Below are 20,765 nucleotides of genomic sequence, written 5' to 3'. Positions count from 1 at the left end.
CCTATGAAGGCTCGGTTGGTATTTACCTCCACAGTATTCAGCAGGACCCGGACCGAGAAGCAGTTTCCACAGGTTCTTTATCCCTGGGCCAGACCAGTTCCGGGAGCCAGAATTCGGCTGCTCCGTGCTCGGTGTATGTTCTGATAGGAGCAGGCTCCAAGAAGCAGTTTCCGCGGGTTATTTAGCACTGAGCCTGAGTAATTTGTCTGCGAGCCGCAGGCGAATGGCAGCCTTAAATTACCTGTTCTATGGCTGAATGAGCTGCGATCAGTCGAAAACAGGGATGGTGACGTCAGCTCTCCAAGATGGTGGCCGCTGGCTTCCTCTGTGGTCTGACCGGTGTGGAGAACCGAATTGGACCGCTTCCTTCCCCCGTCTCAAACCCAGAATTCAGCACTGAGTATGGTGATTGCACAGCTGGCAGAAGCCCGCAGAAACTGCAGCGCTGTATCTTTGCGTTGCTACCTCCTCGTTTCCCAGCGTGCGCCGCAGACTCTAGCTGCGGGGCGATTTGCTGAATAAGCAGCGTGACCCTCCGTGCAGACAAATCTCTCGCGTTTGAGCCCCCGTAGCTGATCCTCGTGCGATGGAAATCCTTCCTCTAGGTTTTGGAGCACCCCAATTTTGCTGGAAATTCCTAACAAGATAGCTTTTAGCCGTTCTAACTCGTCATTCTCCCGCACAGTGACGCGGTACACGGGGGTAATGCTCTCCCTTTGCCGCCATCTTCCCCCGGATCCAGACATGTATACTTAAGTAGCAAGTATAATAAAATGTTAATTATAGTATCTAGGAGGTGACAGCTCTATTGGTGCTTATTCTTTCAACTTTTACACACTGAAACTTTAAAATAAGATAATAGAAAAAAAAATTAATACTTTATGTTTCTTACCAACGCCTAGAGTTATTAACAATCACTCCGTTATCTATCGAGAATGTATCTGTTGGTAGTCCAGCAATATTCCAAGCTCTAATTTTTACTGGATCACCGAGGGTCTTACTTAGTGAGAATTCTTCTGAGCATGGGATTTTTTTCTCCTGTAGGAAATAAACAAAAATCTGATGTTTTCTTTCATCTTGCTAATTGGAACATTTTTTAGATTAAAAAATATATTTAATTACCATTAGGTATTATGTAATAACTCTAAGAGCCAGGGAAGGGAAAAACTGAATTAAATGTTGAGCTGTAAAAGTATTTTACTGATCAAAGCAGCAGCAAACAAAAACAAGAAGCAAGAAAAACCCTGTATTTTCACTTTTGCCCAAAATACTTCAAAATGTACTTGAATGTTCTAAAACAAAACTTACTAAATATAAAACTAGTACCTTGCACATCATGCTCCAATCTTCTGTACAAGTTTGTCGAAAGCCAGAAGTGAAAGCACCAAGGTAAGCTATTACTCCTGCTGATACTAAGACATCACCAGTTAAATTTTCATATGTTATCTGAAGGTCATCTGCAGCTTGCGCCCATCTGTGTGATTAGCCAGAGGCAAAAGAGACATACAATAGATAGGGAACAACAGAAGACAGTAAGTAAAAGGGCAAGGGGCTTCCAAACCAAATTCTATAACAAAAAGTTATTTAAACCTTGGGTACTTGTTTATCTGTACAATAAGGAGATTGGATCCCTTCTAACTCTAATATGCTATTATTTATACCTATATATCTATATTATTTGAATGATAATCTGCCTTTCATTTTTAGAATATTAGGTAAATGGATGGCATTGGAGAAGATAATGCTAAGTGAAGTTAGCCAAAAAATCCCCAAAAAACAAATGCCAAATGTTTTCTCTGATATAAGGATGCTGACTCATAGTGGGGTAGGGAGGGGGAGCATGGAAGGAATAGATGAATTCTAGATAGGGAAGAGGGGTGGAAGGGAAAGGGAGGAGGCAGGGGACTAGCAAGGATGGTGGAATGTGATAGACATCATTATTCAAAGTACATGTATGAAGACACGAATTGGTGTCAACTACTTTATATATAACCAGAGATATGAAAAATTGTGCTGTATATGTGTAATAAGAATTGTAATGCATTCCGCTATCATTTATTTTTTAGAAAATAAAAAAAGAATATTAGGTATTTCTTACAGGACCTAGCTCTTCAGAACAAGCAAAAACAAAACATGAGCATTTTGCCTAATAATTTTTGCTAGGATGATTTAGTCTAATGTTCCTACTATTTGTTTCAGTATTCATTGTTAGACTGTTAACAGAAAACATTTGCAACTCATTATAAAAACTGTATGTAAGTTGCATAGAAGTTGAAATACTAAGATTGATATTTTTCTCATTTAATGGAACCCTCACAATAAAAAGTTATATTCCAAAACCATCTGATCTGCACTACAAAACACTTTCAAAGACATATTACCTTATCATGCTATGGATTGAACAAATATAATTAATAAATGAAATAGTTTGCTGTCCAGCCCAGGTAAGTAGATTAGAAGAAAGCTAACTGCCTTTATTAAATTAAATCAGTTTTATCTTCTTTGAAATAGTTTAAACCATTTTATTACAAAAAAAATTTTGAACACCTACAAAATTGGGAAGAATTATATAACTAACAACTACATATCAGAAATGAAAAACCAGGGCTGGGGTTGTGGCTCACTGGTAGAGTGCTTGCCTAGCATGTGTGAGGCACCGGGTTCGATCCTCAGCACCACATAAGTAAATATCAGGCTGAGGTTGTGGCTCAGTGGTAGAGTGTTCACCTAGTACATGTGAGGCCCTTAGTTTGATCCTCAGCACTGAAGGGAAAGCAAGAGATGGGTAAGCAAGAAATGAAAGACTGAGACCAGGCAGAGATACATAGGACAGTTTATTTATAAGAGCTGACAAAATAAAGGCAATCTCTCTATAGAAGAGAGAGGCAAAACAGGCTTGAGCTCTGTGACTTTTATGGGGGAGGCTCAGTAGTCAGAGACAAGCAGGTCCTAATGTAGTTGGTTAAGGGCTGGGTTGGTATGAGGGAGTGGTGAGCCTTTCTCAGAAAAGCCCTTGGGCAGGAAAGTGAAACTTTTTTCTTAAATTGGTGGCTGTCACTTAAGATGGCCATCCAGATACTAAGCAAGGAACTTATAAGCACCACATAAAAATAAATAAATAAAATAAAGGTATTGTGTTCACTACAACTAAAAAATAAATATTTAAATAAATAAATAAAGGTATTGTGTCCATCTATAACTAAAAATATTTTAAAAAATAGTTACTAACTGCCTTTTTTTTTATAAAGATGTAGATAGATACAATACCTTTACTTATTTATTTTTATGTGGTGCTGAGGACCGAACCCAGTGCCTCACACTTGCTAGGCAAGCACTCTACCACTGAGCTACAACCCCAGCCTCTACTAACTGCCTTTTTAAAACTATTTAAAAGCAAGTTACAAACACCATGCTCAACACTGATATTCATCTTTGGAGAGGTCTAGCCAAGTATCTTGTACAATGTCTCATATTCTCAAGTAGCCATTATAAAACTGGTAGTAATATAAAAAAAATACCCTGAGGTAGTCACATAGTCAAGTCTGACATTCTTAAATCTTGTTAAAATGAGTAGAAATCTGACCTTGTTTTTTCTCCACCCAGTCCCCCAATTAGTTTTGAGGCTCTTTCAAGTTTCTTAGCACAGAGTTCCACCTGATCTTCTAAAGCAGCCTTTTCCTCAGTTTTCTCTTTAAATGTCTTTTGTAAATTTTCCAAATGGTGTTCTACTTCTGCCAGTTCTGCTCTCTTCTGATTCAAAAGTCCCATTGTCTCAGCTAAGGATTTCTGAGCTTCTGCTAAGCGAGCTTTTTTAGGCGCCACGACCTATTTGGAAACAATATATATAGATGTGAACTATGTAAAAATTTAAATAATTCCTTTTTAGGTATTATGAATACAAATGTATTAAGATAATAAATTACATAAAAGTAAAAAAGTATGTATATAGTTCACAAAACATATAAATCATCTGGACTAGTAAAATGTCACCTACAAAATAAATTATTTCGGATTGACAAAGTAAGAAACTGCTGGTTGCATGACAAACAGAGAAAATTTATAATAGAAATAAGAAGTATTTAAGGGGTTGGGGTGTGGCTCAGTGGAAGCACATGTGTGAGGCACTGGGTTCAATTCTCAGCACCACATATAAATAAATTAATAAAATAAAGGTCTGTCAACACTAAACAATGTTTTAAAAAAAGAAATAAGAAGTATTTAAAATACATGAATGTGTTTTTGGTTTTGGTGTTTTTTATTTAATTTCCAAATCTGTGATTTTCCTCCTAGTCACCCCAAGGTACACATATACATGGTGTGATAAGAACTGTGAAAATGAAATACAAAGGAGAGAGCTCCTTGGTATTCAGTTTCACAAAATTAATTTTTCCTTGACAAATATTGAAAAGCCACTTTGTTGAGAAAAGAGAGATCTTCTAAAGTTGTTATTTTGTTGTACTTATTAGCATGTCAAGAATGAGGTTTGGCCAACTTGATCACTAGTACAAAAAATTCAGAAGATGATCAGAGAGTCTGTGCCAGTTAGAAAAAAGGTCCTCCTGACAGTTCTGGTTCATCAACATGAATGAAGAAGACAAAGAGGGAAGTGAAAGCATGGTTATCAGCTACCAATATCCTGCTTTCTCTCCTCTGAAATCCTGAAGGAAGAGAATACTGAAAAAGCAAACAGAGGACGGAAGCTCCCTTTCCTAGTTTGGATTTCAGAGGGGACATTGTTAGTTATCTCCCTTCCATCCTCTTGCCTCAACATGGGGCAGCTGCATCAGAATAAAAATGGCAGTGTGGATGTATAGAGTGGGAAGACAGGACAGAGCTTGAATACTTTGGTTTCTCTGCTTTGTAGAAAGGATCCAGAAGAATCCATATGCCCTGTGGGACAGTGGAAATTAGCCAAATTGAGAGGTTATCAGCCTTCCATGAGATTACTATGTGGATAGACTAGATGTTCAAGGGAAGGACATCCCAGATGAAATTAGTTTTATTTACATTAAAGCCCCTACCTCTATACAAGCAAATGTTATATTCATTAAGGAATATCTCAAATTGTTGTAGTCTGATCACTCGTTCTGTTCTCTGAATTTATTCTAAATACATGCTACTACGTATTTTCATCTACATTTTAACTTTCATTTCCTGCTTCCCTGGGTATAATTATGCCTTTTAGGGGGTAAAGTTTGTGTTTCTCTGGTCCTTTACTAGACATACTTACAAAATGCTCTTAACAATTCTCCGCTCTCCCATGAACTTGATCCCAATGTGTACTTTATAAAAGGTTCCTGATCAGTGACTGCCATGGCTTCAGGGGATCATTCCATAATCTCTGTTAATGGTTACCTACTAGATCTTCTTCTGATCTTTTCAGTCAACTTAAAAAATTACTTTATTGTGATATAATTCACATATCACACAATTTGCCCATTTAAAGTGTATAATTCAATGGTTTTTAACATATTCACAGAATTGTGCAACAATCATCACAATTCTAGTACATTTTCACTACCCAAAACATAAACTCCATAACCATTATTCCCACTTCAACCCTTCCCCATCATCCTTTCCCCTAATCTTTTGTCCCCAGGCAATCACTTAGCTACTTTCTGTCTCAGAATATTTCCATATTCTGAACACTTTATTCCTCCTTTCTAACTATAATTACAATATCCTTTGACCAAGATCTCTCCATCCCCTCTCCCTTCTAATCACCCAAGCCTCTAGTAACTACTTTATAATATCTAAAGAAAATGAATTCAGTATATTAAAAAGATATATGCACTCCCACTAAGACATAATCAACGTAAGTGTCCATCAATAGATAGTTGGAGTTGTGGTACCTATGCACAATGGAATATTATTAATCCATAAAAGGAATGAAATCTTCTCATTTCCAACAACACAGGTGAACTAGGAGGATGTTATATTAAGTGAAATAAGCCAGCCACAGAAAGATAAATTCCACATGATCTCACTTAAATGTAGAATCAAAAAAGCTGAATCAAATTTTTAATCTGCTGCTTTGCTCTCAATGTTTTGAAATTTTCTTTTTCAGTTCTCCCCTCATCAAACCCAAATTCCCCTTTGTCTCAGGGCCTTAGGTTAGTCTGGATAATTCCACTGCTCATCCATGCTCCCACAGCACTACTACAGTACCAGGTCCAACCAGGAATAGTCTCTGTATCTTCTAGGTATACAATCAACATCTGATGATTACGCTGTAACAGGACAAATTCTCTCTGGAATTGCTTTGAAAAACTCTTTAACTAGTAAATATATGCATAGGCTTTAGTTTCTGAGAATATTTTAGCAGAAAATAGATATGAAAATGCTCAAAATACCTTTGCAACTCTGTCATACACTTCCATAGCCATGATCCACTTACACAGACCCTCTGCTGCAGAAGAAGCTTTAGCAATCTTAGCGGGGTCAAATTCGGGGTTTGTCAAATATTCACCACGGATCTTCGGCATAACAGTCACCTATACAATAAAGATTTAGATTTTAAAATTTCAACATGTATCACAGTCATAAGATGAAGAAAGCATATGTAATAAAAACATTTGAATAAAGAAGTAATATGTTGTATTTAAAAGCCAAAATCAATATTTTGAGATAATTTAAAAACAAGCATAACTATAGTAGAAACACAAGTAATATTTATGTGAAAATATGCAAATTTATTATAGATACTAAAGCAAGATTTTTTTTTCAAGAATATTAAAAGACTCTTGTGGGTTGATGGAAAAATGAAAACAAAGTAAAAGAACAATTAAACATTAATGAAATAACAATGTGAATGGAAAAGATAATACTTTATCTTAAATAAATACATGTATAGTTTCCTAATAAACTATTTGTTGTAAGAAGACATTTAGAGAACTCTTTCAAGTCAATAATACAATAAACCAGTAATATATTAAATAACTTTCCAATCATCTGAAAATGATGTTTTATGCATTATGACAACTCATAATACAATCATTAGTAAATGTAATGTCCTTTTATTAATTACCTTAATCCTAAAAAAGGACTTTCTCCTTATGTTTTATAAAGCATTCTATAATTTTAAAGATCTTATACATCTTGGCAAAGTCACATCTAGAGAAAAAAAAAATACAATATAACTCACTGGGATGTTGTCCTTGTCATATTCTCTCAAATCTCTTAAGAAATTCATATCTCCCAGAAGTTTTTTGCTAGGTCCCCAGTAATCAAATATCTAAAAATAAAATTTATAGAACTTACTAAATGTGCAATTAAAAATACTCAATATGAACGGTTGCCCTGCTGGCCCCACCCACCACACGGAGCAATGACCATGCTTCAACTCCCCATCTACCAACATGTGGCTCCTTGGGCCTGCCTTTGTCTTGGTAAACTGCAGCCACCACCATACCAAACCCCTTACATGGTAGCCTCCACCTTGGGACAATGGACAGGGTCCAGAGGCAGCAACCCACTGAAGCACTGCATGCCATAGTGCTACATCTCTTAACAGACCACTCGATGCCACCCCATGGCCCACCCTCATAGCCCCATCTCTGAAAGCAGTTGCCTCCATCTTGGGACACCTCCTCCATCATCTTGGGTTTTGCCGCTGCAAGTGCTGCCACCACTGCTATCTTTACTTGATGTTCCATTTTGGGACATCAGCTGGGGCCTGGAAGGTCAACATCAAGGTACCTAGAGGTTTCACACTGCTGCTACCACCAACCAGAGATGTGGCTGCTTCCATCTAGGAATAACAGCCAGGACCTGGAAGACCATCACCAAGGTCCCTGCAGGCTTGGTTACACTAGAGGTATCCCTGCTAGGTATGCAAATAGCCACCAACTTGTTGCAGAAGCAGGAGAGCCTTGCACGGGGTCAGTAGGTAGGAAGACGGCGAGAGGGCATTTTGATCCCATCTCACCCACCCAACCAGCCTGGTGCCCACCAGTCTCCCAGGGCCAACTTGGGGGGCACTTGCTGGGACTCAACACCAGCCTGGTCCTCTACTCCCTCCCAATCCAACATCCACCAATCACCTGATCTCATCAGTTTGGCAATCACAGGGCCCTCTGGTTCCTCAAACCCCCCAGCCACCACCCCAGCCTAGTGCTTGTAGCTACATGGCTGGCCTGTAGATGTCAACACCTGGTCCTGATCTACCTGATACAGAACAGCTTTCCACGACAGGTATACGGGTCCCAGCACTCAGCCCCCAGAATCTCTGGAGAGAGAGGCTCCTGATTGGGAAGTTGAAAGGGTAAGGGCAGGATAGTTACAATTTAGAGACTAAATTAGAGACTAGGAACTTGTGGGGTCCACAAGCATTATAAGAGGCTAAGATCATGCTCCTGCATTACACCAGTGGACCCCAAAGGAGATTCCTGAAGTGCAGTCTTCTAGTGGGACTGACAATTACTATACCCCACCGCCTCCAGGAGTTCTGCCTCCCACCTTAGTAACCTTCACCACCCTGAGGGTGGAGTTATCAGCAAACTCCAGAAAACCCCACCTATTGGATAAGAAGAAACACAGAGAAGATATTGAACTCCAACAGAAACAATGTTCAATTTTCCTTTGAGATTTTTTTCTTTCCTTTTTCTTTTTTGGTTCCCTGCTCTCATGTTCTCCACATTTTTGAAACCAAGTACTTTTCTTGTATCAGGTTACTAAGGACTGGGATGTTTGAACAGTATATTACAGTTTTTTTGTATATGCTTTATTTTAATATTTATTTCTTTTTCTTTTCTTATTTTTTTACTCTATTTTCCTCTCACTTATCTGTTTCCCCAGAGTCTCTCTCTTTTCTCCTACTAACAGCCAACTTTGTTTGATTCCTTTCACTCTTCCTATGCTCTAATACCTCTATATTCTCACCTCCTACCTCATAAACATCACATCCTACACCTCCTCCCAGTTCTCTCTTTACCATTAGAAACTGAAGACCCTTTTGCAATTCTACCATTTGTATTGTAGATAATAATCGTATATATCATTTCTGTTCATTGCGACAAAACTGGAATCATCTAAATAGGAGTTGTTTGGTTTAAGGCTGCATATTGTTTGCATTGGGTGTTAATATTAATCTCCCTCTTAAAGGTGAGGTATTGGAAACCTGCAAGGACACTATAAGTTTATAGGATAGAAACTATAATACTTTGGATTCACAGTGCTAGAGGGAAGACACATGAACAACATGAAACAACAAGGGAAGAAAGTGCTCCAAACAAACCAAGATGCTATGATAATAGAATCCATTGACAGCACAGTAGAAGAAATGTCAGAAAAGGAGTTCAGAGTGTACACAGTTAAAATGATCTGCTAAGAGGAGCTGGGGTTGTGGCTCAGCAGTAGAGTGCTTACCTAGCATGTTCAAGGTCTTGGGTTCAATCCTTAGCACCATATAAAAGTAAACAAAGTAAACTATTGTGTCCATCTAAAAAATAAATATTAAAAATAAAATAAAATAAAATGATCGGCTAAGTAAAGAATGATTTAAGAGAGCAAATCAGCAACAATTATCACTTCAATAAAGAGATAAAAAAGTAAATGCAGGTAGCAAAAGATTACTTCAAGAAAGAGAGATTGTGGAGAAAAAAACCCCAAACCAGAAATCCTTGAAATGAAGGAAACAATAAACCAATTAAAAAACTCAATAAAAAGTATCACCAACAGACTAGAACCTTAGGCAAAAAAGACAAAATATATAATCTTGAAAATAAAGTTGACCACACAGTGAAGATAGTAAGAAACCTCCAAAAATTACAAGATAACATGAAAAGACCAAATTTAAGATTTATTGGGATACAGGAAGGCACAGAGATACAATCCAAGGGAATGTATAATCTTTTCAATGAAATAATATCAAAAAATTTCCCAAACCTGAAGAATGAATTGGCTTACAGGACACCAAGTATACAAAATTACAACAAATCCATACCAAGGCACATTATAATGAAAATGCCTAGCATGCAGAATAAGGATAGAACTTAAAAAGTCACAAGATAAAAGTTTCAGATTACACATAAGGGGAAACCAATTCAGATCTCAGCAGATTTCTCAACCCAGACCCTCAAAGTTAGGAGGTCTGGAACAACAAGCTCTTAAAGAAAATGGATGCCAACCAAGAATCTTATATCCAGCAAAATTAAGCCTCAGATTTGACTGTGAAATAAAAATCTCTGTGATAAACAAAAGCTAAAAGAATTTACAATGAGAAAGCCTGCACTATAAAACATTCTCAGCAAAATATTCCATGAGGAGAAAATGAATAACAACAATGAAAATCAGCAAAGGGAGGAACTACAGTAAAGAAAAAGCCAGTCAAAGGAGAAACTAAGTCAAGTTAAAAACCAAAAATAAATCCAAATGACCAGAAATACAAATCATATTTCAATAATAACCCTGAATGTTAATGGCCTAACTAAACTCATCAATACAGACATAGACTGGCAGATTGGATTTTTAAAAAAGACCCAACAATATGCTGTCTTTAAGAGATTGATCTCATAGGAAAAAGACATCCGCAGACTGAAGGTAAAAGGATGGGAAAAAGCATATCACTCACATGGACTGTGTAAACAAGCAGGGGTTTCTACGCTCATATCAGATAAAGTGGACTTCAAAGAAGAATTAATACCAATACTCCTCGAATTATTCCATGAAATAGAAAAGGAGGGAACCCTTCCAAACTCATTCTATGAGATTAGTATCACCCTGATACCAAAACCAGACAAAGATACATCAGGGGAAAAAAAACTTCAGACCAATATCCTCAATGAACATAAATGCAAAAATTCTCAATAAAATTCTGGCAAATCCCATACAAAAATATTTAAAAGATGATCAAGTGGGTTTCATCCCAGGAATGCAAGGTTGGTTCAAAATACAGAAATCAATAAATGAAATCCATCACATCAATAGATTTAAAGATAGGAATCATATGTAGAAAAAACGTTTGACAAAATACAGCACCCTTTCATGTTCAAAACACTAGAAAAACTAGGGATAGTAGGAATATACCTTAATATTGTAAAAGCTACCTATGCCAAGCCCAAGGCCAACATCATTCTAAATGGAGAAAAATTGAAAGCATTCCTTCTAAAAACTGGAACAAGACAGGGATGCCCTTTTTCCATCATTTCTATTCAACATAGTCCTTGAAACTCTACCAGAACAATTAGATGAAAGAAAATAAAGGGATACGAATAGGAAAAGAAGAACTCAAACTATCACTATTTGCTGACAACATGATTCTAATTTCAAAGATCCAAAAAATTCCACAAGAACTTCTATAATTAATAAATGAATTCAGCAAAGTAACAAGATATAAAATCAATACCCATAAATTAAATGCATTTTTATACATCAATGACAAATCCTCTGAAAGAGAAATTAGGAAAACTACCCCATTCACAATAGTCTCAAAAAGAATTCGGAACCAATCTAACAAAAGAAGCAAAATACCTCTACAATGAAAACTACAAAACACTAAAGAAAGAAACTGAAGAACACCTTAGAAGATGGAAAGATCCCCCATGTTCTTGGACAGGCAGAATTAACATTGTTAAAATGGCCATAGTACCAAAAACTTTCTACAGATTTAATGCAATTCTAATTAAAATCCCAATGACATTCCTCATAGAAATAGAAGAAGCAATCATGAAATTCATTTGGAAAAATAAGAGACCCAGAATAGCCAAAGCAATTGTTAGCAAGAAAAGCAAAGCAGGAGGTATCATAATACCAGAACTTAAACTACACTACAGAGCTATAGTAACAAAAATGGCATGTTATTGGCACAAAAACAGACACATAGACCAGTGGTACAAAAGACAGAGAAAAAAACCCACATAATTACAGTTATCTCATACTAGACAAAGGTGCCAAAAACATACATTGGAGAAAAGATAGCCTCTTCAACAAATAGTGCTAGGAAAACTGGAAATCCATATACAGCAAAATGAAATTAAACCCCTCTCTCTCACCATGTACAAAACTCAACTCAAAGTGGATCAAGGACCTAAGAATTAGACCAGAGACCCTGCACCTAACAGAAGAAAAAGCAGGCCCAAATCTTCATCATGTCAGATTAGGATCTGACTTACTTAACCATATTCCCAAAGCACAAGAAATAAAACCAAGAATCAATAAATAGAATGGATTCAAACTAAAAAGCTTCTTTGCAAAGGAAACAATCAATAATGTGACGAGGGAGGCTACAGAATTGGAGAAAAATCTTTACCACACACACATAAGATAGAATACTCATCTCTAGGATATATAAAGAATTCAAAAAACTTATCAACAACTACAACAACAAAACCCCAATCGATAAATAGGCTAAGGAACTGAACAGATATGTCTCAGAAGATGTACAACTGATCAACAAGTATATTAAAAAATGTTCAACATCACTTATAATTAGAGAAATACAAATCAAAACTAAGATTTTTATCTCATTCTAGTCAGAATGGCAATTATCAAGAATACAGGCAACAATAAGTGTTGGTTAGAATGTGGGGGAAAAGGTATACTCATACAATGCTGGTGGGACTGCAAATTGGTGCAACCACTATGGAAAGCAGTATGGAGATTCCTTAGAAAACTTGGATTGGAACCACCATTTGACCCAGCTATCCCACTCCTCAGTCTATATCCAAAGGACTTAAAATCAGCATACTATAGTGACATGGCCACATCAATGTTTATAGCAGCTCAATTCACAATAGCTAAACTGTGGAACCAACCTAGATGCTCTTCAACAGATTCATGGATAAAGAAACTGTGTATATATACACAATGGAATATTACTCAGTAATAAAAGAGAATAAAATTCTGGCATTTGCAGGTAAATGGATGGAGTTGGGGGATATGTTAAGTAAGCCAATCCTTCCCCCAAAATAAAAATCAAATGTTTTCTCTGATATGTGGATGCTGATCTGTAATGCGGAGGGCAAGGTAAGAATGGAGGAACTTTGGATTGAGCAGAGGGGAGTAAGGGGAGTAGAGGTGGCATGGGGGTTGGAAAGATGGTGGAATGAGATGGACATCATACCCTAGGTATATGAATATTTGCATGAATGGTGTGACTCCACGTCATGTACAACCAGAGAAATGAAAAGTTGTGCTCCATTTGTGTACAATGAATCAAAATACATTCTGATGTCATGTATAACTAATTAAAACAAAAATAAATAAAATAAATGTTAAATATAAAATTTTTCTTTTTAAAGTTTAAGACATATTATCCAGGGCTGGGGATGTGGCTCAAGCGGTAGCGCGCTCGCCTGGCATGCGTGCGGCCCGGGTTCGATCCTCAGCACCACATACAAACAAAAATGCTGTGTCCGCCGAAAACTAAAAAATAAATATTAAAATTCTCTCTCTCTCCTCTCTCTCTCTCTCTCTCTCTCTTTCTATCTATCTTTAAAAAAAGGACATATTATCCAGAAAAGCTGTTCATATACTTTCAAAACATCAACTTACATCTCTCCTTGGAAACTAAGATTCCTCTCTGAGAACATATTACATAAATGAAATATTTTAACTATGGAGATGAAATTATAAATTTTTGTCAAAAAATTAAATACTGAAAAGAGAATGTGTAGTCATTTCTTTTGAAAACCTAAAGCTAACATAGACATCAACTTCATATAAGAAAGTACATTTTTATCATTTTTATTTTTATGTGGTGCTGAAGATTGAACCCAGTACCTCACGCTTGTGAGGCAAGCACTCTACCATTGAGCTACAAACCCAGCCCTTGTTTGTATTTTTTTTAGAGACTGGGTCTTACTGTGTTGCTCAGGACCTTGCTAAGTTGCTGAGGCTAGCTTTGAACTTGCAATCCTCCTGCCTCAGCCTCCCGAGCTGCTGGGATTACAGGTGTGCACCACTGCACCTGGCTCATGCATTTTTCTTAAAGGCAATCTCCTTACCTATCTAGGCTCTCCAAATGAAATAAAAAGAAGAGAAAATGGAAAGCCAAAAATTATATACATTGCTCTATCTGTAACAGGGTAAAGCCACATACTAATTAAAGATGTTGAATAACTAGCTCACCATTCTTTTTCTACTATCAGAAGCCTGACTGGAACTGGGGGTGCATGTACATGGGAATAACTTGACAAGAGCCTATTTATTTTCTTTATTATTTCAATGAAGGATAGAATGGCGAGGAGGAGGAGGGGGAGGAGGAGGGGGAGGAGGAGGAGGAGGAGGAGGAGGAGGAGGAGGAGGAGGAGAAGACAAGCAAGAAAAGAAATGGAGGAAGAAAGGACAAAAGAAAAGAAAAAGATTTCAATTTAGGAATTCAAACCTAGGCATTATGAAACCCTGAAAAGAAAATCAGTCTGTAATATGGATGGATACTATGCCTGCCTTCTTAAGGAATATATCCTTGAAAAATAATTATAATAGCAGCTAACATTTATTGTAATTATTATTTATAAGGTTTTATACATGAGAACTTTATTTTTTTTAAGAACTTTATATATATTAATTACTCTAATGCTCACATTAGTACCGTGATGTCTTTTCACAGAATTCCACAGAGATTAAGCATCCTGTATAAGATTACACAGCTAGGAGGTTCAGGATTTCTCAATATAGATATTCTGGCTTCAGAACACATGCTTTTAACAACTTCACTATACTGCTTATTTAACTAAACAGTATATTTTGAATGCTCAGAAATATAACCTATATGGTATGTATCACATTCTCAAGAATCTTAGCTACAAATGTACAAGTATCTCAGTGTTCATTCAATTCTAACTCCAAGATGGCAGGGAGACCTGTATAAACAGAAAAGGAGACAGAAGCAATTGGAATCACATTTTCCAGACACTATACTCCCTAGAATACAGTGTTTCTGCAGATAATTCTCCATCTATTCAGTCTAGAAAGGAGTATTTCTTTCCTGGATTAAGTACTATTGATATTTAATTTGATATTGATATTACAAACAAGTCCTATATATTCAGGAATATGATTGAATCTGGGCCCAGTTATTACCTTCCCTCCAGTTCCTGAAGGGTCTGAAATTTTTTCTGGTTTTATATCTTTCATGACACAAATAGCAGCCATAACTAGTTTAACACCAGATGGAGGATTCTTCATTGATTTCACAATTGTAACATCAGATGGCTAAACCAAAAGAAAACAAGACATCTTCAGAATAGTTTATTTTCAAATAAGGAGAGTTTTTAAAGTAATTTTGGGGAATAATGAAGTATACCCTTTCATTCAAAATTGTGATTTTTTATTTTGCTTTGTATGGTTATGAAATAATTACCAAAACAGTATTTATCACAGGTAAAGACTAATGTTCTCTAATGTTTGGGGGTTCATAGATTCTTATGAGGATGACAGCTCTGAACCTTGCAGAAAATGTATTTTTACCCATGTACAATCACATACCCAAGCCCCCATTATCTAAAACTCAGGTTAAGAACCCTGATTTAGACAAAGATTTATTTCTGTATTTGCCCATATACATTAGTTTTATTGACAAAATAATGAAATAGGTCCTACTTCTAAACTTAATTTCTAAAAAGGCATTTATTGTTATGACAGACACTAGAGATTCACTTATTTATTACCCATTCCCACACATAAATATCCTTCTGACATTTCTTGCAATGATACAAATGCTGGAAAATTAACATCTACATATCTTTCTTTCACATGCAACTAGAGCTCTGGGTGAGAATTATTTCCCACAATCAGATAACTTGAGTGAAAACAGAATTCAGACAATAAATGGGGAAAGTGATAGTGTGAAGTATCCATTTTCTTGGTATGGATCATAGTGGAGGCAGTGTAGCTTGTAGAAAGGCTCTGTTGGCTACCTTTTCAGAGGAACAGTTAATCTAGTAAACAATATCAACAATTTGGCTTTGTGAGATATTTCTAGTGGCTTAATATAGGATCTATTTCTATACCTTTTCCAACAATTCTGCAATCCATTTATAAAATTCCCTTTAAAAATCCTTATCTACTTGTACTAAATAGAGTCAACTCTGTTCCCTGCAACTGAATTCTAAATTATATAATATGGTATTGCATACAAGAAAGGGTACAAGCAACACGCTCATAAGCAAAGAGGAGCCTAGGATTAATGAACTGAACTGGTGGGGTTTGGAGGCATCAAGAATCCTGTATCAGAAGAGGGAGTGCTAAAAGTTCATGGAACATAGTAATAAAACTGTTCCTTAAATTAATGGTCTTGGATGTCTAGAAAGGAGTGCCCATAAAAAACAAGGCTTTGGGGCTGGGGATGTGGCTCAAGTGGTAACGCGCTTGCCTGGCATGTGCGGGGTGCTGGGTTTGATCCTCAGCACCACATACAAATAAAATAAATTTTTTGTCCACTGAAAACTAAAAAATAAATATTAAAAAAATTCTCTCTCTCTTTAAAAAACAAACAAACAAGGCTTTGTCAAACTAAGTGGTTGCTGTGATAAATCTCTAAGAAAGGAATGAAGAAAGACTATAGAGTGCACATGGCTTTTAAATGTACTAGAGAGCATAAAGAAAGAAAATAACCAACTGATTTTTAAATTCCTGGTTCATGACACAAAACAGTAGGAAGTTTCTATAAATACTCTAAGATAATCTCATTTTAAAACTACTAAAAAACCGACGTAACTTCAAGACATAGCTTAATCCTTTGAGATACTGAATTACCCATAGGCTGAGTTCAGTCTTTCAGGTCTATTACATAAAAGTTAGGGCACTGATTAGGAAAGAAGGTGCAAAAAAAAGGGGGGTGGTTGTCTGAATATCCTGAGCTCCCATGTTACACTGGGCTTCCCTAGTCAACAGATGCTCTCTCTCCTGTTCTCTTTGGTGAGGTTATTCTGGTCTTGCTTAAAGAGCCTGTCAAAACGCCTATATAACACATTGTGGTACAGACAGGTGCATCGGAAATAACTTTTGAGTTTTTCTGTGCATATATGTAGAGAAGACTAAAGAAATAACAACACAATCTTTTTCTTTTTTCTTTTTCGGTGTTAGAAATTGAATTCAGGACCTTGTGTAACCACTCTTTTTAACATGTACTTCCTGGTCCCTGTACAGAATCACATTTGCCTCTCAGAGACTGTTCATCCTATTCTCAATGGAATATCCTGATTGAAAATTAGAAATAATATATGAAAAGCAAACATATAACAATATATCAAAGAAATGTCAAGAGACAAGTTTCATTTGACTGAGCAAAAACAATACCACCTAAAGAAAGAGAACTATGTGTAACTAACCAAAGACCTGTATAGTTTCACTTTGTTGAGGAAACACAAAGTGACTAATTCAAATACTTGCTTTAAGTGTATCCAGTGCAGACAGAGCTGCTTCCAAGGCTGGAATTGCCTCAGCTAGATCACTTTCACACTCATTTTTTAGAGCTTGGGCTTCTTCAGCCTTTCCACTGGCTATCTCTTCATCTAATTTCACAAACTTTTTTTTTGCTTCCACTTCTGCAGATTCTATTTCAATTATCTAAAGAAAAAAAAATAAAGACAATTCTGCAAGCATCCAATTGCTCTCTCAATCTAGAGGCAAAAGAATATGTAAAAAATAAGTCATCCAACATATTATTTTGAAGGCTAGAAAGGTCTAGGGTAAAATGAGAAATGCAAATATATGTGAGCTATTTTGGAAATGGGCTTCACACCTCTTCAAAAACAAATTGGGCTGGGTTGTAGCTCAGTGGTAGAGCGCTTGCCTAGCATGTATGAGGCACTGAGTTTGATCCTCAACACCACATAAAAATAAATAAATAAAAATAAAGGTATTGTAAAAATCTACAATAATAATAATAATAAGTTTTTTAAAAAATGAACTCACACGGGACCCGGTGAGACAGAAAAGGGTTAAGTCCCTAGGATCTAGTGATAAAAGTGGGGGGAGAGGGCTTATCTTCATGACAAATTTAACATATTTCAATTGTCCTTTGATGGCAATAAAAACATTCAGGATACTCTACCTGCATCATACGTGCATTTTCAATTTTAGCTTCCTCCAACTTGGGCTGTAACTGAACAAGCTCTATTTGCATTTCACCAACCTAAATAGACAGTTTGTCATTAAGTTTCCATTGCTATCATAGCTACTAAAATCAAACATAGAAAATACAAATTTGAACATATCATAAAGAATTGGGGCAGAAAATCTTAATGTTTTTACAGTTCTTTGTATGATAAACAAAATGATGAGAATGTAGCCAGTTTTTCTCACAAAAATATTTTCTTGGGCTGGGGTTGTGCCTCAACAGTAGCGCACTTGCCTGGCATGTGTGAGGCACTGGGTTCGATTCTCAGCACTGCATATGAATAAATAAAATAAAAGTCTATCAACAACTAAAAAAATTTTTTTCTCATTCTTGAGTATATGACAGGCTAGTGGGAGAATGCAGTTACCATGGAAGAAATGCAGACAGAAAACAAGTGGGTAGCTCAGGTATCCATATTATACCATTATTATGGTATACAGTGCAAAGATGAACCAACAAAAATCTCTATTACTTATACTAAACTAATAAGTATTACCAGCACTTGATTTTTAAAAAACCCAAATCTTATAATTAATAAAAAGTCAACACAGACTTTTTATATTTTCTCAAATGCCAAAAAGTTAACTAAAAATAAAACAGTGTGGTCTGGGCAATTTAATGAATGTTTCTTAATGTAACTCTATCTGTAAAATGACAATCATAATACTGATGATCTTATGTAGTTGTTATGAGGAATAATTGAAAGAATGCACGTGAAAAGCATGCATATAACAAATTCCCAATCAATTGTAGCTCTTGTTATTATTTCTTGTATTTCTCAGTATATATTACCATTTTGAGCAGCTCATCAAATTTACCTGAGACTCAGCAAAAGCTAATTTGTCAAGACCATTTACATATCGTTGTTTTGCTTCCATGACAGCTTGTCGCTTCTTAGTCAAAAGCTGTCGAAATGAACCAATAAGTTCAAGATAAGAAGTAGCAGTAACATAGTTATGTCTTCCTAACTCATGCAAGAACCTAAAAGAGAGACAGGTAACATATATTCCTGTAAGTAATAAGTTTCATAAAGAGGTAAATTCAACAGAGCCTTAACAACAAACATTTAAGAATGAAAGTCAAATTTTATATGGAAGTGCTAAGTACTTGAACTTTATAAGACTCCAGAATTCTGCACATAACCATATCCTAATTTCTTATCTGCAAAATATTAAATAGAATGACATATTTTAAAAACATAAACCAGTGAAGATGTCTGCAAAAAGTGAATTATTGTACAAACAATACAGACTTTTTTCCTCCCTAAAATTTTATTCACTGGGATCTAAACCTGTAAGTGACCCAAGATATTGTGAGAGGAAGGCAAGTAGAATTGGAAAGAGAAAATTTCCAACAAATTTCCAAGCATCATTCCATGGCACAAGTATGTTACACAATGCTTGAATGGTATAAATCCAAAATTATAAGACTACCACACAATGATATTTAATGGTAAGTAAATGAACTATAGCACACTACAGCCACTGTCTAAGCCAACTGTGCTGGCTATTTGATTCTGGACAGGCAATATAACATGGGTACTTAGGGTTACTCATCCTTGAGATGAGTACGTCAGATGAACAGAGTTAGAAAGGACATTCTAGAAGTATCTATACCCCAACTAGCCCCCTCTTTCTAAGAACTTCTACCTGGTGCCTGGGCAACAATGTTTGATCTACAAAATCTGCTACTCTAACCACAGCTGATCAGGCCAGGGTTGAGCACTGGACACAAACAAGACTAATCATTTATTTAGAATAAATTTGGAATAAGGAGCTAGAAATGACCTTCTAGTCTCTCTTTATAACTGTAACTGCAAGAAGTAAACTGGAGAGCTGAGAGGTAGCCAGCTTCTTCCAAATGTACTGGGAAGTACACCGGGCAGTCTATAAAAAGAGACAAGAAAGCAGATGCCCAGAGAGAAGCAGTGATGAGAAACAGGAAAACAGGGCTGGGGTTGTGGCTCAGTGGTAGAGTGCTCGCCTAGCATGTGCCAGACGCTGGGTTCGATCCTCAACCCACATTAAAAATAAATAAATAAAATAAAGGTATTGTGCCCAACTACAACTAAAAAAATTATTAAAAAAAAAGAAACAGGAAAACAAAACAACAACAAAAGAAAAAAATAAATGAAGTAGGTAAATAAAAGAAAAAGAAAAACGAAACATTCTAGGGTCCTGATGTTTTTTTTTTAAGTTTTTTTTTTTTAGTTATACATAGACACAATATCATTATTTTAATTTTTTATGTGGTGCTGAAGATCGAACCCAGTGCCTCATAAGTACTAGGCAAGCGCTCTGTTACTGAGTCACAACCCCAGCCCCCTCCCCACCCATGGCTTTCTAACACCTGCTTTTCCAATTACTTTTTTTTTGATACCAGGGATTTAACCCAGGGGCACTTAACCACTGAGCAACATCCCTAGCTCTTTTAATGTTTTATTTAGAGACAGGGTGTCCCTAAGTTGCTCAGGAACTTGCTAAATTGCTGAGGCTGGCTTTGAACTCATAATTCTTCTGCTTTAGCCTCCTGAGCCACTGGGATTACAGGCATGCACCACCGCACCAGGCTTTTCCAATTACTTCTAAGATCCAGCTGTATACTTCCCCTTAAGCTTTGTGAAACACCCCTGGATCTTTATAATAAAATTCCCCCTTTTATTAAAGCTAGACCAAGTAGTTTTCTGTTATTTGCAGGCTGAAGG

At 36.4% G+C, this 20,765-nt stretch overlaps 1 protein-coding gene across 1 annotated transcript in view; it reads right to left on the bottom strand.

Annotated features, from left to right (window-relative positions):
• Dnah12 (dynein axonemal heavy chain 12) overlaps nucleotides 1-20,765 on the bottom strand; it is a 267,252-nt gene that overhangs the window by 75,389 nt on the left and 171,098 nt on the right. Inside the window, exons 48-56 of the mRNA XM_048801012.1 lie at nucleotides 18,880-19,042; nucleotides 17,996-18,076; nucleotides 17,332-17,508; nucleotides 15,022-15,153; nucleotides 7,145-7,234; nucleotides 6,354-6,494; nucleotides 3,584-3,825; nucleotides 1,327-1,474; nucleotides 893-1,038 (exon numbers count right to left, since the gene is read on the bottom strand). Of these exons, the coding sequence (XP_048656969.1) occupies nucleotides 893-1,038; nucleotides 1,327-1,474; nucleotides 3,584-3,825; nucleotides 6,354-6,494; nucleotides 7,145-7,234; nucleotides 15,022-15,153; nucleotides 17,332-17,508; nucleotides 17,996-18,076; nucleotides 18,880-19,042 (1,320 nt within the window). The remainder of the gene's footprint in view (nucleotides 1-892; nucleotides 1,039-1,326; nucleotides 1,475-3,583; nucleotides 3,826-6,353; nucleotides 6,495-7,144; nucleotides 7,235-15,021; nucleotides 15,154-17,331; nucleotides 17,509-17,995; nucleotides 18,077-18,879; nucleotides 19,043-20,765) is intronic.

This window comes from Marmota marmota, unplaced genomic scaffold (assembly GCF_001458135.2).
Source record: "Marmota marmota marmota unplaced genomic scaffold, marMar, whole genome shotgun sequence".
NCBI classification, from domain to species: Eukaryota; Metazoa; Chordata; class Mammalia; order Rodentia; family Sciuridae; genus Marmota; species Marmota marmota.
This window is presented reverse-complemented; position numbering and strand designations above follow the sequence as displayed.